Source organism: Numida meleagris, chromosome 4, assembly GCF_002078875.1.
Source record: "Numida meleagris isolate 19003 breed g44 Domestic line chromosome 4, NumMel1.0, whole genome shotgun sequence".
In the NCBI taxonomy this organism is placed as follows: domain Eukaryota; kingdom Metazoa; phylum Chordata; class Aves; order Galliformes; family Numididae; genus Numida; species Numida meleagris.
Window position 1 is genome coordinate 24,489,432 of NC_034412.1, and position 18,506 is coordinate 24,507,937.

The 18,506-nt window shown below is 42.4% G+C and overlaps 1 protein-coding gene across 12 annotated transcripts in view; it reads left to right on the forward strand.

The window, feature by feature from the left end:
* The window catches only part of TMEM131L (transmembrane 131 like), a 73,164-nt gene that overhangs the window by 13,003 nt on the left and 41,655 nt on the right, over window positions 1-18,506 (forward strand). For 8 of the 12 annotated variants that reach the window (XR_002437800.1, XM_021393811.1, XM_021393813.1 and 5 more), the window contains 3 exons: window positions 15,446-15,517; window positions 16,645-16,768; window positions 17,255-17,371. Coding sequence is in view for 11 of the 12 variants with exons in the window: in XM_021393811.1 (XP_021249486.1) it covers window positions 15,446-15,517; window positions 16,645-16,768; window positions 17,255-17,371 (313 nt within the window). In the remaining variant the exon portion in view is untranslated. Of the gene's footprint in view, window positions 1-2,896; window positions 3,005-9,471; window positions 9,552-10,369; window positions 10,452-15,445; window positions 15,518-16,644; window positions 16,769-17,254; window positions 17,372-18,506 lie in introns of all 12 variants that reach the window. The other 4 variants (XM_021393816.1, XM_021393815.1, XM_021393819.1 and 1 more) reach the window with 3 other exon arrangements.

Here is an 18,506-nt window from a genome sequence, read left to right on the forward strand (position 1 = left end):
TATCATTACTTAGTTAGTTTTACTTCCCTATTAGTTGGTGCTTAGTTCTCTTTTATGAGGGCTTTATTCTTAGTAATTGCACCATTATGCAGTTAGAAGGTAGACGTCTGGAGTAGTGGACCACTGACAACAGTCTCAAAATAGACACCGTGTAAGCATTTGTAGTTTTAGTTTTTCTGCTGTTACAGATGGGGAAATTGTTACAAAGCAGGAAAAATAAAACATCTTGTTTGGGGATTTGCAGAGTCCATTTTTGAATTGCAAGTGCCAGTGTGTTGGCTTGATTTCTCTGAGTTGACTATAAAGTTACCTGAAATGTCTCTGATGCGGCGTAGTGAAGTGTTGCAGGCAATGCTGTTACCTTCCTCTCATCTTCCTAGACAGTCAGAGGCAATACAACCCTAGCTTCTAGCACCTCACCTATTTTAATTTGATGAGGAAATGCGCTCTGGAAAAGCAGAGTTCCCACCCTGGCAGTGGGTCTGAGTGGCACGACTTGTAGGCATCTGGGTGAAGGACCCTTCTTGGTAATTTTGGTGTTTGCTGTGCCAATGTAGGAAGAAATACGGTCAGGAAATCAAAGCAAATAGCTTATCTCTACTACTTTCAGTTCAGTCTTGGTTGTAAATTCAGGCCCAAAGTGATTTAGAAATAAGGCTGTATTTTTTTTGTCGTTGTAACTTTTAGAAAGTGCAGTGGAAATACAATTAGGCAAGGACAGCTCGGGGCAGTGATTTTTTTTTGTGTGTATACAAAACAGACCTTGTTTTCTGGAGAACAACTGGGCCTTATGTGAGTTTTAAACCAAATGATTTCTCAATCAGAACCAATCACCGTGAAATTTTGCCCTCAGAATTATGAGGGAAAATGAGAGAGAATGGAATTGTGTTCCCCAAGAGGATGGTGAGAGAGAGCTCTCTGGTGGTCTTTGTGAACCTGTTGACTTCTGGTCTGGTATGAGGTATCTGCTTCAGTACTTGGTGAACAGTAGTTGGCAATTCACCATCTCACCCACACAGAAATCCACAGACATCGAAATTAAGAAATTTCAAGCCCAGAATAATGAGTGTTGTTACTGTGATACAAGCCAACTTTTGCAGTAAAGCTTTGTGAAGGCACGTGATGAAGCTGTAAGGGCTTGGAAGTAGAAAGGAGCAAGTTGAAATAGCATTGAACGTTCATTGCTGTTGAAAGTGCAAAGTGTCTTATCTGTGGTTCATGGTTTTCTTGTGTTTTGTTTAGAAGTTGAACTTTCTGACATAGTGTTTCTGTTCAGCGTTTGTTCACAACAGCATACTACTTCAGTGAACATGAGAAATGCAGAAAACAGCTCACTGCTTTTTAAGCCTAGGGTGTTCAGAAACTGTTCTTTCAGGTGGTGGGATGGTGACTCTCAAAGTAGTGTAGCTGAGCCTTCATTATACGTGACCTCAATTCATTTGCAGTCCTAAAATTTGAAGCTGACCTGGCCTCTGCAGAGGCTCGTGCATCGGTGGAACGGTAATTTCACCAACTTTAGACTGACTAGGAAGACTCTCAGAAACCTGAATGACATACGTAAAGAAGAAGAAAGTGACCTTTAGTAAAAACTGATCTGACGTTCTTACATACATTTTCAGTATTTCTTTTTTTACAGGTGAATCGTTTCCCCCCCCCCCCCCGCCCCCCATATTGTTCTAGTGTTTCTCTCCGGGAACTAGTTATTTTCTTTGAGAGAATGAAGGTTAATCTCATTTTCATGTATCTCAGCAACCTAGTCTCAAGAATAAGAAGTTACCTTTGAACTAAAATGGTTAGGCAGTCTCAGCTTTACAAAGTGGACAAACAGAGTAGTAAGTGAGCAGTTCATGTTCTGCTTATTTTATTCTCTACTACTTTCTGCCTTGCTGGTAGCACATGTGTGTTTATCTCCTGAGTGGGACTTTCCCAGCTGTTTTTTAATCATGTGTGAATGCTGATACATCAGCTAGTGGAAAGTTAATAATCTTTCCTATTTTTCTGTTCTTTACTCCTCTTTATGCCCTCTGAATGCTGTCACATTTTACTAGGGATCTTCTCCCTCTTGCCAGAGGCTCCAAAGTGAAATTGTTTTTAATAGTCTCAGACTTCCAGTAGCTTTTAGAGACCAGTTTTGAATCATTTCAAACATCTGCGATCAACTCCTGGAAAGTTATTTCAAAGCTGACATTGTTTGGCAAGCAGCAGGTCCAAATGGTAATACTTAAATTCTTTTAAGTTTGTTGGTGTGTTGAAGTCTTGACCTTTCCTGTGAAGCTGCTTCAGTTGTTTCTGCAGTTTCTGGTTATCAAAATCAAGTCAAGAAATGGCCACCTGGCATCCTACTTCCCCTGGTGCTCTGGCCTCTGTGAGCACCTTGGGAGAGTTTCTCCATGTGCAGCATGTGGGTTTGGGGGGGATTGGGCAACTCCATACAGTCCTCAAGCTGTAGGTACTTTTTCTTATTAGTGAGAACAGAAATGGGTTTGGCAGTCGTGTGTCAAAGCAAAGTTAGACCATATGCATGTGAGTGTACAGGCTTGAAAGCTGTCCCTTGGCATTTAGAACACAGGTCTGTGTTTGCCTGAGCAGTGCGTTGGGAAAACCCTTAGAACAAAGAGGGACTTTGGAGACTTATTTGACTCCAAGCCAGTAGGCTGTGCGGTGTGCTTAGCGCTGGAGAGAGAAAAAACAGATGTGTGCTTGTTTTTGTATTGTTTGTCAGGAGGATCCTCTGTATGGTGTCCAAGGTCTCGAGGTTCCTGTGTTCTATGCTGCCTTTTAACTCCATAGCCATAGTGCTCTTGGATAAAAGATGCCATTCCCACAAGCAATTACCAAAGCATACATGTGCACTTTTGAAGGCTCTCAAATCTTCTCACTGTTTTTTTTTGTCAAGCTTCCTATACTCAGAGCACCCAAGTGCACCACATTCTCAAGGATTTCCGTGATGGGGACCACTCAGAAGCTGCTGTCACCTCCTGTAGACTGGCCGTTTTATGAGCAGGTGGGGTCTGTGTGTGCATCTCACTCAGTTTGAAAACCGTTAGCAATTGTCAGTGAGCAATAGAGCTGAGTCCTGAGAGGGTTGCAGCATAAATGGCAAAATGGGTTGATTTTTATTAGGGAATTATTTGACATGATACAGTAGTTTTCTTTGAGAATAAATTGCTATAATTCATTAAAAGTGGTTATTATGCTTGGTAGAAAATAAAGCAGTAATTTTAAAGTTCAAGTATTATGCTTGCCTGACTTGCTGCTGAGGCAGTGCTTAGAATATGAAAGGTTGCTTTGCATGAAATTTAGGAGCTGTGGATATTAGACGTCCTTCCGACAGATCAGGTTGTGTTTGCTGGAGTTAGTGCAGAAGTTACTGTGTGAAGTTGTTTGCTCTCTACTTGAAAAGTGGAACAGTCTGATAAGGCACGATGGTGATCATGTTGCACTGATCAGGATAAAAAGTTTTGTCTGCAGATGTTTTCTGCATTGAATTGCATTGTCTTACTGAGTGAAGTTGTGGCTTGGCATTTCGCAGTTAAGGTCTGTACAATAGACATACCGCCAATAATGGTAAAGACCTGAACAGAGAAAGAATGACTGTGCTGACCCAGTAAGCATAAATACGTAATTTACGGGCTTGGAACAGTGATGTGTGTTGCACTGCCCTTAGGAAGTGCAATACCTTAGGTGGTTTTGCAGCTCCTTTTCGTGTTGTGGCTTCAATGTGCTCGTTTTGCTTTTGTGCCTGCCCGCCTATTAGTGCTGTGTGCCATGTGCATCCCTGGTTTGTGTCTAAATCTTGATTCCTGGCAACTAGAGGAGCCTGGGGAGTTGAAGGGCCTGTACTTGACCGACTCCTTGACCCGTGCTTTACGTGCTTTGTTGCTATTAACTGCCTTTTTTCAATAGCTATTGTCCCATTTTTGTCTTAGTGTGTTCTTTTATTCACTTCCTTTGCCGCAAGCAGCTGCCTGCAACCCATGAGGTGCCTGCTGCCTGCTTAGGTATTTCTGTGGCCTGTTGGTGACCTACTTTCTGGGGCATTTAAATTCTTCTGAAAAGGCGTCATTGCTGCCCTTTGTGAGTGGTCCCAGTGTTGCTGGGATAACGTGCCTGGTCCTGCAGATGCATGTAGCTGCACTAAAACAACCACCACTGTGCTCCTCCATCCCCACATTTTCAGGCTTGCTTGGTGTTTTTCATCCTTGTAAGTTGTTAGTGCTTTCTGCTGAATTTTCAAACTGTGGAAAGGTAGGGTGAGGTGTCCATAAATAAATAAATGTGGTGGTAGCTGCAGTTCCATTTATTATCTACCACTCACCATAGGCTGGGTCAGCAGCTCATGCTTCCTTAATTTCCTCTATCTTTTTGCCACTGTTCTGACAGAAGCTAGATCTTCCAGCCATCAAAGATTTGTTCTTTCAGAGCTCTGTTGCTCCTTTATTTTTTTTGTGTGTGTGAAATATCACCGTGGAATGACAGGAATAAACCTGTGTGAGTCCTGCTGACTGCAGTGGGCATCTGCTTGGGTGTGGAGTTCCCATATGGGACCATGCAGAGAGTGGTGCAGGCAGAGGAGCACAGCCCAGATGGTGAAGGTGTTCATCGGCCCCAGAGGAGTCCTTGGTCTCCAGGTAGCAGCTTTCCCTGACATGGAGAGCTTGAGAAGCCCCTACTTAAATAGATCAGTTTGTGGAGTGTGCAGAAGTGAAGAGCATGGTTTTATTCAGTGGAAGCACATTTCTGGTTTATGAGGGTCATTAAGACACACAGAATAGGTTTACAGTTCTTTGTCCTCAGAACCACATGTGAAGATGCCCTGCTTGCAGAGACTTGCTCCTTTTCCCTTTCTTCTTATTGCCCATGGGGAGTTAAAAGCAATGGGTCAACATTTTAACTTGGCGAACTCTGGTTATCTACTTGGCTTTGAAATAAAGGAAGAAATACTAGAACCTAGGGCAGGTAAAGTCTTAATATAGTACTTGATTGCAGTATTTCTTGAACTGGTGCAAAATACCAAAAGCTGATTTCCTGCTGGTTTTTTTTTTTTTCTCCTACTCATTTTTCTCCTCTTCTTTCCCTACCAGCTATCATGCTGAAGGAAGCATGTTTGCTTAATGGCTCCGGGTGCCCATTGGTGGACATCAGAGCCTTCGAGGTCGATGTGCCAGCTGTAACATAGTTGAGTTTTTTGGCTGTGGACGTTCTGCTAATAAACCTGTGCAACAGGGAGTTTTCATATGGTTCTCTTTTATTTTAATAGTAGGAGGCTGCAGCGTTGCATACATCTGAAGAAACTGCTGCAGAGTGTGCTGTGCATTGGCTTCAATGCATCCCAGATGTTTTGTAAGGACCTGATAATTTCCGCAGTAAGCTTTCTAACTACTAATCCTAGTAATGCTGATACTTCTGAGATTTTGCCAATTTGGATCTTCTGGTATGAATTTTTTCATATTGTATGTTTTTTACTCCTTAACAACACACTTTAATAAAGCATAAATATTTGGTAGTACCGAGGAGCAGGTCACAGATATACCGAGAGTTCTTCCTTTTATTAATAGCACTGCATCATGAAGTGTCATTTCATTTTGCATGCCTGACCAAGCGTGGCAATGACATGAGACAGATGCACAAGCTCTGGGCATTTCACAAGGTGCAGGGAGGGGAATTCTGCAGGCTGTCTGCGTGATGCCATGGTCAGAATGTGGAAATGATCTGATGCTGTGGGGGCTTTCCCTTTTTTCTGTCCGCAAACAGGGATGTGCTTGGAAACGTAACCAGTGTTCTGCATGGGGAGCTGGTTCTTGTTTCAAGAAATGTTTAGATGTTGGTCTAAGGGACATGACTTAGTGGGGAAATATTGGCAGCAAGTGGATGGTTGGACTGGATGGTCTTGGAGGTCTTTTCCAACCTTGGTGATTCTGTGGTTCTGTGGAACAGAAAAACTTCTAACTGTGTGGTAGTTGAAGATGGCTGGAGCACTGAGGTGTACAGATGAAGATGAAAATGCATAGTGCAGTGAGATAATAAAACGTGAATGAATTGTAAGTCTTCAGTGTTTATCACTATAAAAATTTAAAAGGTTCTTTGTAAGAAAAAAGTTCAGTATTTCTGTGGAAAATACATGTCTGGCGTGATCAGTATCACATGTTGACTCCGTCAGATGGCAGACAATCTGGTAGGCTGCTGCTGCAGAACAAAAAGCTTTGTGGAATGGCACCGAAACGAGGAGAGGGGGATCTAGAAGGGTATGATGCATCCTGGCTGGGAGGAGTAAGAGCCAAGAGCAGAGTGATGCTCTTACGAGGTGGAGAGGTGGTGATTTGGGGATGAAGCTGCTTTTTCTGTGATGTTGGCTGGTGCTTGTCTTTTGCTTTCTACCGTATGGTTTCATAGCGGCCACAAGGGTGGGAGCACAGTGTTTGTCCCCTGCTAGTGGAGCCTGCTGAGAGTGGAGGAAGGTTGTGTAATTGCAATTTCACTCTGCTGCATTGTGTTTTAAAGCACCTTATAGAAAAGTGAAGCCTTGCTCTTTTCATTTCTTTCTCCTTTTAAATTGTATTTCCACGGTCATATGATATGGCTTGTGAAAATGCTATTTGGTAACATGAAAAATTAGAGATTCTTGGGAAGCCACCGTGTGTTGTTTAAGTTCTGGATAGCTTGCACATACCTGAGAAAGTCTTGCATGAAGTTTCCTCTGTTGGAGGAGAGAATTAAGATTTTTTTAGTAAGTGTGGCAATCAATGGCAGCTCTGACTTTTTCCTCTGTAAAATTAAAACTAACATAGCATTGAGAGCTGGGCTTGGTGTGTTGTTTCACCAAAAGTTTGGTGAAAGCATTTTGAAAGAAGTACGTGCATGTTATTTGTTTTCATAGAATCATAGAATGGCTTGGGTTGGAAGAGACATCCAAGGTCATCTACTTCCAAGCGCCCCTGGGAAGCTTAAAGCTCTATGCTTAAAGGTTGCTTTTTGTTTAAAGATTAGGACTGGAATTCAAAAAAGAGAAAACACACAGTCCAGGCTGATGTTTCCCACTCTGGTGTCAGAGCTGGATTTTGCAGCTTTACATGGCGTGTGAACTTAATGACTTCATGGCTGCTTTTGAGGGGCAGATGCTATCAGTTGCATTGTCCATGCTAAAGGGAGTAAGTTAGAAGCAGATTTTAGTTTATTTATTTATTTACTTTTAAGTCCTAGGTCTGGGTTTTCTTGCTTTTGCTTAGTTTCCTTTTTAGCTACTGTTAATTTTTCTGTTTTGGGGAGAGGGGATTTTTACTGCTAACCAGATGCAGTGTAAAGGCTTCTTATGGGCCTTAAGATCTGCCATGCAAATCAGTTCTCTTAAAAGCCTGTACTCATGCATTGCAGGAGGAAACGAGAAGCCGCGTATTAACGAAGAAACGGCAAGAGTCGACTACCGTAGGAAGATTAGCGCTCTTAATTATTAAGCAGGTCAAGCTTATCAGGAGCCACATAGCTCTTTCATACATCTTACTGAACTGTTCTAACTTAAAATGTTTTGTGTCAAGTTTGAAATTTTTTGGCTGCAGCTGTAAATAGAAAAAGGAAATGGTTGGGTGCAATGATATTTGACAAGAATGCAACTTCCTATTACTCTGAGCTTTGCAGCCCCATTGGGTTTCCTGTCAATAACCTCCCCTATGCTCTCAGGCTAGTGCAAATGTGCTGCGTGGGTTACGCGTTGCATTGCCTTCACATGTGAAAGTGAAATGTTTGAAGTAGCATTGCTGCTGACTTGATAGAAATTCTCCCTGAACCTAGGGAGCTTTTTGAGTAAGACTGTGCTTGATGAAATGATTATTTTAATCAGTAAAAACAGGATGGTAATTGATGCACTGAAAGGCTGGTTTTATTTGGACTGGGATCTCTTCCTTTTCTTCTGTTACTGGTCCCTCCTTAATTTTCATTTTTGAGTTTCAACATCTTATCTCCTGTTGTAGGCACTCTGCTGGAGCAGCGAGTTCATTGGTAATTTTAAAGAAATTAATTTAATTGAGGCTGGTATGATAGAATCAGTGCTTTATTTTCTCAGTTTTTTGTCGTTGCTAGATTCTTGGTTATAATTAGTACAGGATGATGCCTAAAAGCAGTATATATCACTAAAGCCTTCTGCCACATTACTGTTTGAAGGACAGAATTGAATACTTTGCTACAGAGCATGCAAAAGTGTGTGAAAAGAAATTCACCTCCTAAGGGTACAAGGTGGGTAAGTATGTATTTTCACACAGAGGGTGATGACGCACTGGAACAGGTTGCCCAGGGAGGTTGTGGATGCCCTGTCCCTGGAGGTGTTCAAGGCCAGACTGGATGTGGCTCTGGGCAGCCTGGTCTAGTGGTTGGCAACCCTGCACTCAGCAGGGGGGTTGAAACTCGATGATCTTTGAGGTCCTTTTCAAACCAGGCCATTCTATGATTCTATGATTCATGATTCTATGTGGTCAGCCTTTTGCCTTTCTTAAGATTGTTTTATTCTCCTTCACAGGAGTGTGCTGTAAAATCTGGTTACTTTCAGTGAGATGCTTTGAAATCTCGGTAGGGAATGGTCATCTAAATGTCGTGGTGCTCCAGTGCAAGACTTGTGACTTGGGTGGTGCTTGGCTTGTGCTCTGAGAAGGCTCTGTGTTGGCACTGCAGAAGCCTGTTCCCTTTCTCTAGGTACTTCTCTGCATTCCTTTGCTATGATTCGTGCTGTCCATTGTCTGAAAGACTGTGCAAAAAAACTCCTCTTTACAATGTGTCGATTTCAGGTTAGAGGCTCTGGTTGGGAGCTTGGATGAACAGTGATTATTTGAGGCCCACAGCTTCTGTTAGAACAGTTTTGAGTTGTGAGTGGTCAGCACTCTTCAAAAACACATTGATCTATACCTGTAGAGTAGACCAGGCTGCATTCAGCTCTATTTTTCTTAATACTTGTGTCTGACTTAATTAACAAGTTTACATCTTAGAAATTATGTGATATTAGTGTTAAGTTTTGAAGAACAAACTAGGGCCCTGCAGGCAGTTTTAGGTTTTTGGAGGCTGTGGCAACTGCAGGATAAATGAATTACTTGAGGAAGGGAGGTAGGGGGGAAGAATGAAGTTAGTTAAAAATCTTAGAGATTCGAAAAACAGTATGAACTGCTTTGGGTGCCTCTGGGATTTGTGTTTTTATTTCACATACTCGTGGGGTAGAAGCATTCATTAAAAAGAGCTGAAAGACAATATTTTCTCATAAGCCCTGAATCCCAGGACCTGGTGATTCAGGATAAAACACTGAGAGTGCCATGGCTTCAAGGGAACCATTGGTTCATTAGGTGAGTGACGCTAAATAAAAGTAACATGATAGATTTGGTGACATTAATAATTTAACAGTGGGAAGATTAACGAATATAAAACTAGATTTCAAAGAAAGAGGGGAAAAAAGGGCAAATTAAGGGCTTTATTTCAGAGCAGTTGTCATCCTCGTAGGTACTTAGAGATGGGTTTCTGTACCATTGCAAAATGAAGAGGAAGTTGTTTCCCAGCAAGAAGAAAAAAGAAGAATGAAGGTAGGTTTCCTGCCTTCCTGGGTACTCGGCTTTGTTGGCAGCAGTGGAGATGCTTCCAAGGAAAGCGTTTGATGTGCATTAGATCGAGTGGACCCAGACTGCTCATCCAAAGCAAAAAACTAATGATATATCTCGGCCTGAATGAAACAAGACTTCTTTTTGTGTGTGTGTGTCCACAAGTTGCAGGTTTGATCTAGGCCAGTGGTGCCTGAGTACCTGATTTGCACGGCCCACGTGCTCACTGCTTGCTGGAGTGACTGCACTGTGCCCGCAGCTGGAGGAACCTCTGTGGTACACCTCCCAGACCTCTGCTTGGGGCTTTCAGAGCTTTCTGCCCTCTGTTTTTTATAATCACTTGGGAAGCCTGGCTTAATTAAGCAGCATTGTGGTGTTGTTAATGCTCTCTGTGCAGCAGTACCTTTCCTTTTTTCAGAATCGCTGCTCTTATTTCCTTGTTGTTGTTGAAGCAGGCTGTCCGAGATGCCTAAAAAATACAGGCTCCCTCTGGAGCATCTCTAGAGAGCTTTGATTGTTACTTGAAATCTGGGTGGCTGAGGGATTTTGAAAGAGTAGGTTTCAGAAAACAATTTCAAATGGACCAAAGTCATTGTGAACTCAGTGTAGTACAGATTTCAGTTGTTTCAGAAATTGGGGGTTTATTTACGGGAGAGAATAATTCCGTTCTGTTGTTAAACATGCTTTATTGTGCTGCTGCTGCTCAAATATAAAGCACACAGACATCTGGAGAAGAAAACATGTACTTTACACCAGGATACCCTTTATAGCATCTTGCATCTAACTGTTCTCTTCTCTCCTAGAGTTCTTCATGGGTCTTATACTGATTTTTATCATGCTCTGCATTTATCTTCTTTGGATGCTTTTCAAGGAGTCTATTTGGGTGTGAGTAAAAAAAATAAATGTGTTTTTGTATTTACATTCTGTTGTGAGCACTTTCCTGATCATTACAAATTTGATGCAGTTATGGTTTTGTAATAAGTGAAAATAAAGCACTGCTGGCTTAGGTGGCTCTTCTGCAAAGAGCTTATATAAACATTGCAGAGTTGTATAGGAAGGGACCATGTGCGGTGAGATGAGTAAAGGTTGCCTGGAAGGGCTGTGAGTGGTTGTGGAAACCCAGAGGCTGGAGGAAAGGAGGCTTCACTTCACTGGGCTGGCTGGGGGAAAAAAAAAAAGGTTGCTTGAACCAGCTGCCCCCTGAAGTCATGACTCCAGCCATAAATCAAAGAGTTTGATTTTGAGAGAAATTGTCTTGTCCGTTCCACTGATTTATTTTGGATCAGCTCCCCTTGCCTATTTTTAGCCAAAAGATGCAAGATAGCAGGCATGCAGGCAGAGTGGTTTTATGGTGGTAGCACTGTGCTGGCATCCCTGCTGGGATGTGCTGCCTGGTGTCCGTGGAGCAGCACCCTTCTCCCACAGGCTCTCACAAAGCTTGTGAAGGAGTCCTGGTGACAAATCACCCATTCCCAAGCATGCAGAGGCAGTGAGTCAGTCCTCCTCCTCTTCCCTAAACAGTGCAGCGCTAGGAATAGCGGAGGCTTTTTGCCTTCTAGGTTTTCAGAGCATAAAACCTTGATTTTTGTTCTTTTTTTCTGCAAGGCTTTTATTTTTTAATAAATCACCTGTGGTTTGTGAGGTGCTGGGTAACCTGGGTCTGTACAGCTGGGAAGAGAACAGTGAAGGGGGGGATCTGATCAATGTTTATAAGTGTCTAAGAGGAGGTGGGAGGCAAACGAATGAAGCCAGGCTCTTCTTGATGGTGTGTAGTGAGAGGACAAGGAGCAGTGGCCTAAAACTTGAACATAGGAAGTTCTGTACTAACATGTGGAAGAACTTCTCTATGGTATTGGTGACAGAGCACTGGAACAGGCTGTCCAGAGAGGTTGTGGGAGTCTATGTACAGGTACTCAAGACCCATCTGGATGCCTACCAGTGCAATCTGCTGTAGGGTACCTGCTTTAGCAGGGGGGTTGGACTCGATGGTCTCTTGAAGTCCCTTCCAACCCCTGTGATTCTGTGGTTCTGTGACTAGGTGACCTGACAAACAAAGCTTTGCTCCAGGTCTGCGGAAGACTTCAGTTCAGCTGTTGCTGGGATCTGTTTCTGTATCTGCATTAATTTCTCCTTAATTAACAAATCTATTCATTCATCAAAACACTTTCTTTGCATTAGCTGTAGTCAGCACTGTTGTATCTGGGTTCTATTGACGTGTCTATCTCCTCTCAGTCTGCTTTTTGTTTATCAGGTGTAGTCTGGGGGATGAATCTAAAATCGGTCAGTAAATGTTTTTTCTTAAGTTTCATTTCTCTGTTTCAGTTTACGTATAAGAATTGTACAGTAAGTACATGCTTTTGTATCTCACAGCCTCATCCTGTGGGTTTTAGAATTCATACACTGGGCATATGAATTGCCAAGATTCCAAACATAAAAAGTCAGATTCTATCTCTATCAATATACTGGAAAAAAAAAAACAACAACACTATAATACTGTCTGATCAGGGTCATTTGAAAAGGACCTCTTCCATGTTAAGGAATCCAGACCCTTTCGCCTGCTGCTTCCCCACAACCACATGGATAAAAAACAACAAATAAACGCCCCCATTGTTTTTTCTCTATCTGTGACCAGCAGAGGGCACGAGGGCATGAGAGGAGGGATGGGAAGGGCCACCAAATAGCAAGTGTCGTTTTTTTCCAACTACAGATGTTGCTATATGAATCATCAGATAATGGGCATCCTAATCTTAGGATCTGAAGTCATCAGCTAAAGAAAGATACCAGGAAGGTTTGGAGGAATTGTTGGAAGAAAATGGGATAAAATTCCTTGCAGTGAGCTCAGAACTTGAACACAGCTGCCGTTTGTCCTGCTGGTTGCTGAGAGTTCATATCTATCTATATAGATCTGCATCTATCTATTTGTGTGTATGTGTGTATATATATGGTCAGATGGATTGACTCTTCTGAGGTTTTCTAAAAGAAGGCAGTTTATTCAGAGTAGATTTGGTCTTCTGTTTGCAGTTTTAGGGGAAACACTTTTCTTATGAATCCAGCCGGTGAAGTGTGAATAATAGCACTCTGCAAAAAGATTTTCCTTTCTGTTCAACATTGGTGGAGGGTGGATAGAAAACCTGTTTGCTTATTCAGAGCAAATGTTTATCAATAGTATATATTACATATAAATACTAATTTTGAGGACTGCAAGTATTAAATCAGTCACGCTGACCTGATTGTCTACTGATTTTCACTAGTTGTGGCAAAGAATAACAGAACTTAAAGAAGGAAGGGCAAAACACTTTCAGCTGTGTATCTAGAAGCACTTCATGTGTGTGTGATGAGCATTGCTGTATTGGCGACCCTCAGCTAGTCCCACATAAACGGAACACCAGCGTGTCCCTCAAACCTTATGAAACACTGGGAGTTCTGTGTCCCTCCAATGCCTTTTTTCCCTACTGGTGAACACCTACAGGACTTATTTGCAGAGGGTGTGGAATGCCTTGAGATCTTACAGCTTGTGAAACAGTCAGTGTGCAGGTGGGTGCCAGGAGTTCCTTTCCCCTCTTCCATTTTTCTCTTGTTTCCCTCCAGTTGGGACTGCTTGTCCCCTGACATTTCAGAATTTGGAAGACAGTGCTCAATTGGTCCCCCTGAGAAATGGGGGAGGAGCAGAGCCTGGCTTTGCTGGGCAGGATGCTGATGGAAAAGCAGTGAAGGTGGAAACTCTGCATATCCGCATTTGTTGTTTCAAGACTTCCACTCTTAGGCTGATATTTGTGGGTCTTTCCCAGGACTGTAACTTTCTCTTGAAACATCCTATGTACTGTTTTGGGCATACAGTCTGCAGCCAGCAGAGATTTTTAGACATAATTTGAGGTGAATCCATTTGTGAGATGAGGTTCTTTTTTTTTCTTTTTTTTTCAGGTAAGTTTTCTATTTTAAAAGTGACTTCAGCTTTTAAGCATCTTAATAGATTGTCTTTGAAACATTCTTCAGTGTCAGATGCACTGCTGAGATCTGAATGTGCGGAGCTCTGTTGGATGGGGCTGGTGCATGGGGGTGTCCTGCCAGTCTCCACCTGACTCGGAGAAATGTTGTAACACAGAGAATTATGCTTCTAGTGTCCATGGTCCTGTCCCTTTCTCTTTATAGCAGAGGGTTTGCAAGTGATGGGCAAGAATGGCCACCTGCCCATTTCCCCTATTCCAACTCAGTGTCTTCTCCCTTGTCAAAAGAAAATCAAACCTGCAAAAATAGTAGGTTTCCCCTTGTGCAGGTCGTGCTGTTTAGTAAGCATGGCTCTGCAGTTACTTTCTGGCACCGCTTCCTGGGTGCTGATGAGTGCTGCAGGCACTGGGAGCTGGCCACTGGGCAGGGCTGTGAGCAGCTGGAGTAATGTGGCAGCTCTGCTTTTGGGGCCAAGTGCAGGCTCACAGCAGTCCTTGCAGGAGGTAGGGCAGAAGCAGCTGCTGTCCCATCCCTGGGGGTGCTGGGGCACTGTGGGCAGAAGTGCTCAGCAGCTCTCTGTAGCCAGTGTGTGCTGTAGTAAGACTGGGCCCATAGTGCTCCTAGCTTCCACTGAGGCTTAGGCTCAGCCCTCCTAGGTCCGGGCTGCCTTCTCCAGAACGAATGGTGTATCAGCCCTGGGGTGCTGCTGCTGCTGTCACTAGTTCTCTGATCAGGGAAGGGTGGCTGTGACTGCTGCCCAAACAGCAGTTCAGTACTTTTTACAAACCAGTGCTATGGGATGTCCCATAGCACTGTCTCAGTGAGATGAAGCCTCCCGCATCCCAACTGCACTGAGTGCCTAGTACAGAGTGGGAATTAAGGAGAGGAGTTGCTGCTGGAATTTCCGAGGAGACGTATTAGTAAGTCTTAGAGAGCACATGGCTTCTTGCTCAGCTTCTTGGAGGGGTTTTAAGTGGGAAAAGATACTACAGCAATACCCGTGGGATGCTAGAAACATGAGAATTGGTGATGGGGTTCAAGGTGATACTATAATACATAAACCATATGGTTTAACTTCTATTTTGTTGTATATGTTTGTGCAAATTAAAAATAAAAATTGAAAGACCCTTAAGAAATATGCTTTCCCCCAGATGTTTGGGGCTTATGCTTGTAGAAGCCATTATGATTTATCTGCTTACAACAGAAGCGCTCTGACTTTTGTGTTGGGCATGTCCCTGAGGCTGACTTCTGGGGGAGGGTGGAAGGCAGTGGAGTGCTGTGGTGTCTCTGGGCATGGTGCAGGAGCTGGCTGGGACATGTACAGGGTAGCTGGAAGGAGACTCGACCTTTCACCTGGGCTTTGGGGTTCTGCATCATCTGGTCCTTTGTTATTTTCCAGCAACTCTCCAGAAATGCCACCTGGATATATCACATTCCTACTGCTATGACAGCAAGGGATATTCTTTTGATACCAGATTTTCACAAGCTGCTGTTTGCTTTTCTACACGCCCATCTTGGCTCTGCTAGTACAAGTGCTTGCCTGAATGTCAGACGTATGAAACCAAGGGTCTGCTCCATATTGACCCAATTTTCATTCTTCATGACTCTTTTAAATGGATTCTCCTCTATAGTTCCCTGCTCAGGCTCAAAAACAGGTGCTTCAGCATGATGAAATACGTGCAAGGAAAGGATGCTGTTTGAGCCAGAGGTGCCTCTGGAGTGAAATGCGTATCAAGCTTGGCTTTTATTAGCATGGGCTTTCCAGCATGTGCTGTTTTACGTTCTTAAAAGGTTGCTCTCATAGCAGAGAGAGGAATGTATGAAAAGGTTTGGAAATAGTGTTTAGCACAGCCTGTAACGTGTCTTCTTTCCCTGCTATGAGTAGTGTTGTGTCCTCTAAATACTAGTTGTGGTTTATTGTCTCCTTTTTTCAGCTTCTCAGCAAAAATGCCTCCAAATGGGAACGGCTTACATTTTCACCCTTCAGTTCTGCATTTTGGAATGCAGTGAGTATCTTTCATTATTGTTATTTCAAATTAATAATTAAGTGGGGAGCCCAGCTCCTGCTGGTCTACATTTAGGTTGAGGCCATCAGCCAAGATCATTCTATCCTCTGAAAAAAAAAAAAAAGGAAAAAAAAAAAAGAGGAATAGTAAGTAATTGCCACAGAGTTGGAGTTCTGTTTTGCACCTTGCCATACTTTTAAAGTGAAAATCAATGTGGTTATAGAAAGGAGGAAAAAGGAACAGGGAGCCGTAACACATACTGGGTAGATATAGAACAGCCTTCTCAGATGATTCTGCAGACATTTCCAATTGCTTCCTCGTTCTGTTGTTCATTTCTTGCTAAGTTCTCTTTCTAGAGGTGGGGGAGCTTGTTGCTTCCTTCAGCTTTCAAAAACAAAATCCAGAAAACCTCAGGCAAAACATACTGGTGGAAGATATGAGGTTTTTTAGCTCTCTTTTAAAAGAAACTTTTTAAAAAAAGTTTCTTAAGTGACAATTGGTATTCCATCAATAAACCAAAAGGAGCAGGGTCCTGGGACAGGTTGTCCAGAGAAATTGTGGATACCCCATCCATGGAGGCATTCAAGGCCAGGCTGAATGTGGCCCTGGGGAGCCTGGTCTAGTGGTTGGTGACCCTGCCCAAGGCAGGGGGATTGAAACTAGATGATCTTTGATATCGTTTTCAACCCAGGCCATTCTGTGATTCCCCTTGTGAGTTAAAGGAATTTTCCAGAGAATGCACAGTATGTATGTGTAAGCTGTTTTTAGGATGTATCAACTCACACACAAGCCTTAAGAGACTGTAGTTTTAGCTGACAGAAGATGACTTTGACTGTTTGTACTGTTTTATTGAAAGCTTTGTGTCTAGTAAGGGTTGGGTTAGATTTTTTTCTTTTCTTCGCCCCTAAAACTCTGGATTTTGAGTTGATGATGAGCTTTGGCTGGATGCACCTTTTGCATCCTAGTGTTAGCTACTGGTCTTTGGAGTTTGCTTGTTTCCAAAGAACAGTTGCTACTGGGAAATTGTTTGATATCGACATGTTTCGCTGTGATTTGTTTGGATGCCTTTTGTGCATTGTCGAAACTCAAAAATGTGAATAACTTCCTTCTCGTTTTTCCCCGTTTAGATTACTGGGGTTGCCAAGAGCTAAAATGCTGCATGCCTACAACCCTAGTAGAGATAGAGAAGTTGTAGTGAATTCAGTGTTTACAGCTACGAGGCAGTTTCATGTGTCTCCTGTTCATAGCCGGGTGAGTGTTGATGCACTTTTGGAAACTATGTAATGGCCAAATGCCAAGCCTTTATGCTTTCTTTGGCCTAAACTTTTTGTTCCACGTTTTCTTTTTGTGCTTTTTTGTTTTTTTAAGGACCTCCAGCTTTTTTTCTGATTTTGCTCACACTTTTCTGCTCATTTTTACTGAGAGAGAAGACATCCAAAACCTACAGTAGAAAATGTGTTTTACAGTAATAAAGAAAAAAACTGTTCAGTGTTAAATTGCCTTCAGATCTCATTCTGTTATGTGCAGCATTATGCAGTCATCCTCAAGCATGTGGGTGTTTATTAGTGTTTATTGTTCTATTGGTAGAGCTGAGAGGTACGGGCAGGTGAAACTCTACTGCTGAGGTTCTGCGAGTGGGACCTACAGATACAGCTGTATGTGTGGAAATGTCTGTGGGTGAGTGCTGGGTGTTCTAACTAACTGCACTAAGCAAGCAACCTTCTTTGTGATCTCCAGGGGATTCCAGCTATGGGAAAAATTTCATTCAGAGTGCTTTTTCTGCCAACAGAAGAAGGCAATATTGAAAGTTCATTATTTATAAATACCTCATCTCATGGAATACTTTCATATCAGGTAACTTCCCTTATTTTTCATTTGAGTTTTGAATTTGTGTTTTTAAGAGTTGCATTTGTACATTTTGAACTTAAAAAAAAATATATATATCAACTTTAAATGTTCATTGAATTCCCGATATGAGTCAAGTGGAGTAGTATTTACCGTTCATTCCTTTTACCAGATCTTGCTGATCCCATAATTCCTTGTACAAGTATACGTTTAAAATCACTACTGCTAGTGGAGCTACTTGTGGTAGTAAGTGTATTTGTTTGTGGGTACTTGGATCATCATGTTTCTGTGACTGCTGCTTGGCTCTGAATAATATTGCAGTCCCAAATGTGCTGTGCTGGAACGTATTTGCCATGGGGAAGAAAAAACGCCAAGACATTTAAGAATGTTTCAGGTGATCTTCAGCTACCTCAGGATTTTGTGTAATTATGCTGGGAATGCAGCGCAAGGTGAAAGCTTTAGGGTGTTACAACATGAAAGCAGAAGAAATAAGTTTTTCATGGAGGCTATCTACTGTCTGATTTATCAGAGAAGAGAACAAGTTTTAAGTTGCTAACTGTTAAGATTTTTATAAGGGACATTATATGTTCCAAATTTTTTACTTTCATTAATTTGTAAAATAAAATTAAAAATTAAAAACAGTGCCAGCTTTAATTGTTGAATTATCCCATTCTCATACTGAAGTGGAAAGCAAAGCTCCTTAAAAGGAAGCAGAGGTAAGTTCACTGAAATAAAGGTTTCGGAATATGGACATTGCCATTGACTAGCACATAACTAGGGGTGATGCCAAATGTTGTGGGAACTTTGCATTATGGAGTGATGGCCGTTTTTTTTTTTTGTCTCTGTCCTCTCTTTGCATTCACTCCTGACCCCTTATCTTTGTTACCCAGCCAGCTAAGCCACGGCCTTTTGTGAACAAGTTGCAGGGAAGCAGTTGTCAGTGTCACCAGAAGATCAGTTTTGTCTTCTGATAGACTTCTGCTAAAATTGGTAGCATGCTGTTACTCGTAGGCCATCTGTAACAGAGGAGGTAACTGTCCATGCTTTCAGCTTGTGTTAGGTTTAAGGGTTTCAAAATTGGATCTAACTGTAGTGGTTATACACAGCTACGACACTCTTGAGAGCCTGAAGGCCTTGAAATATG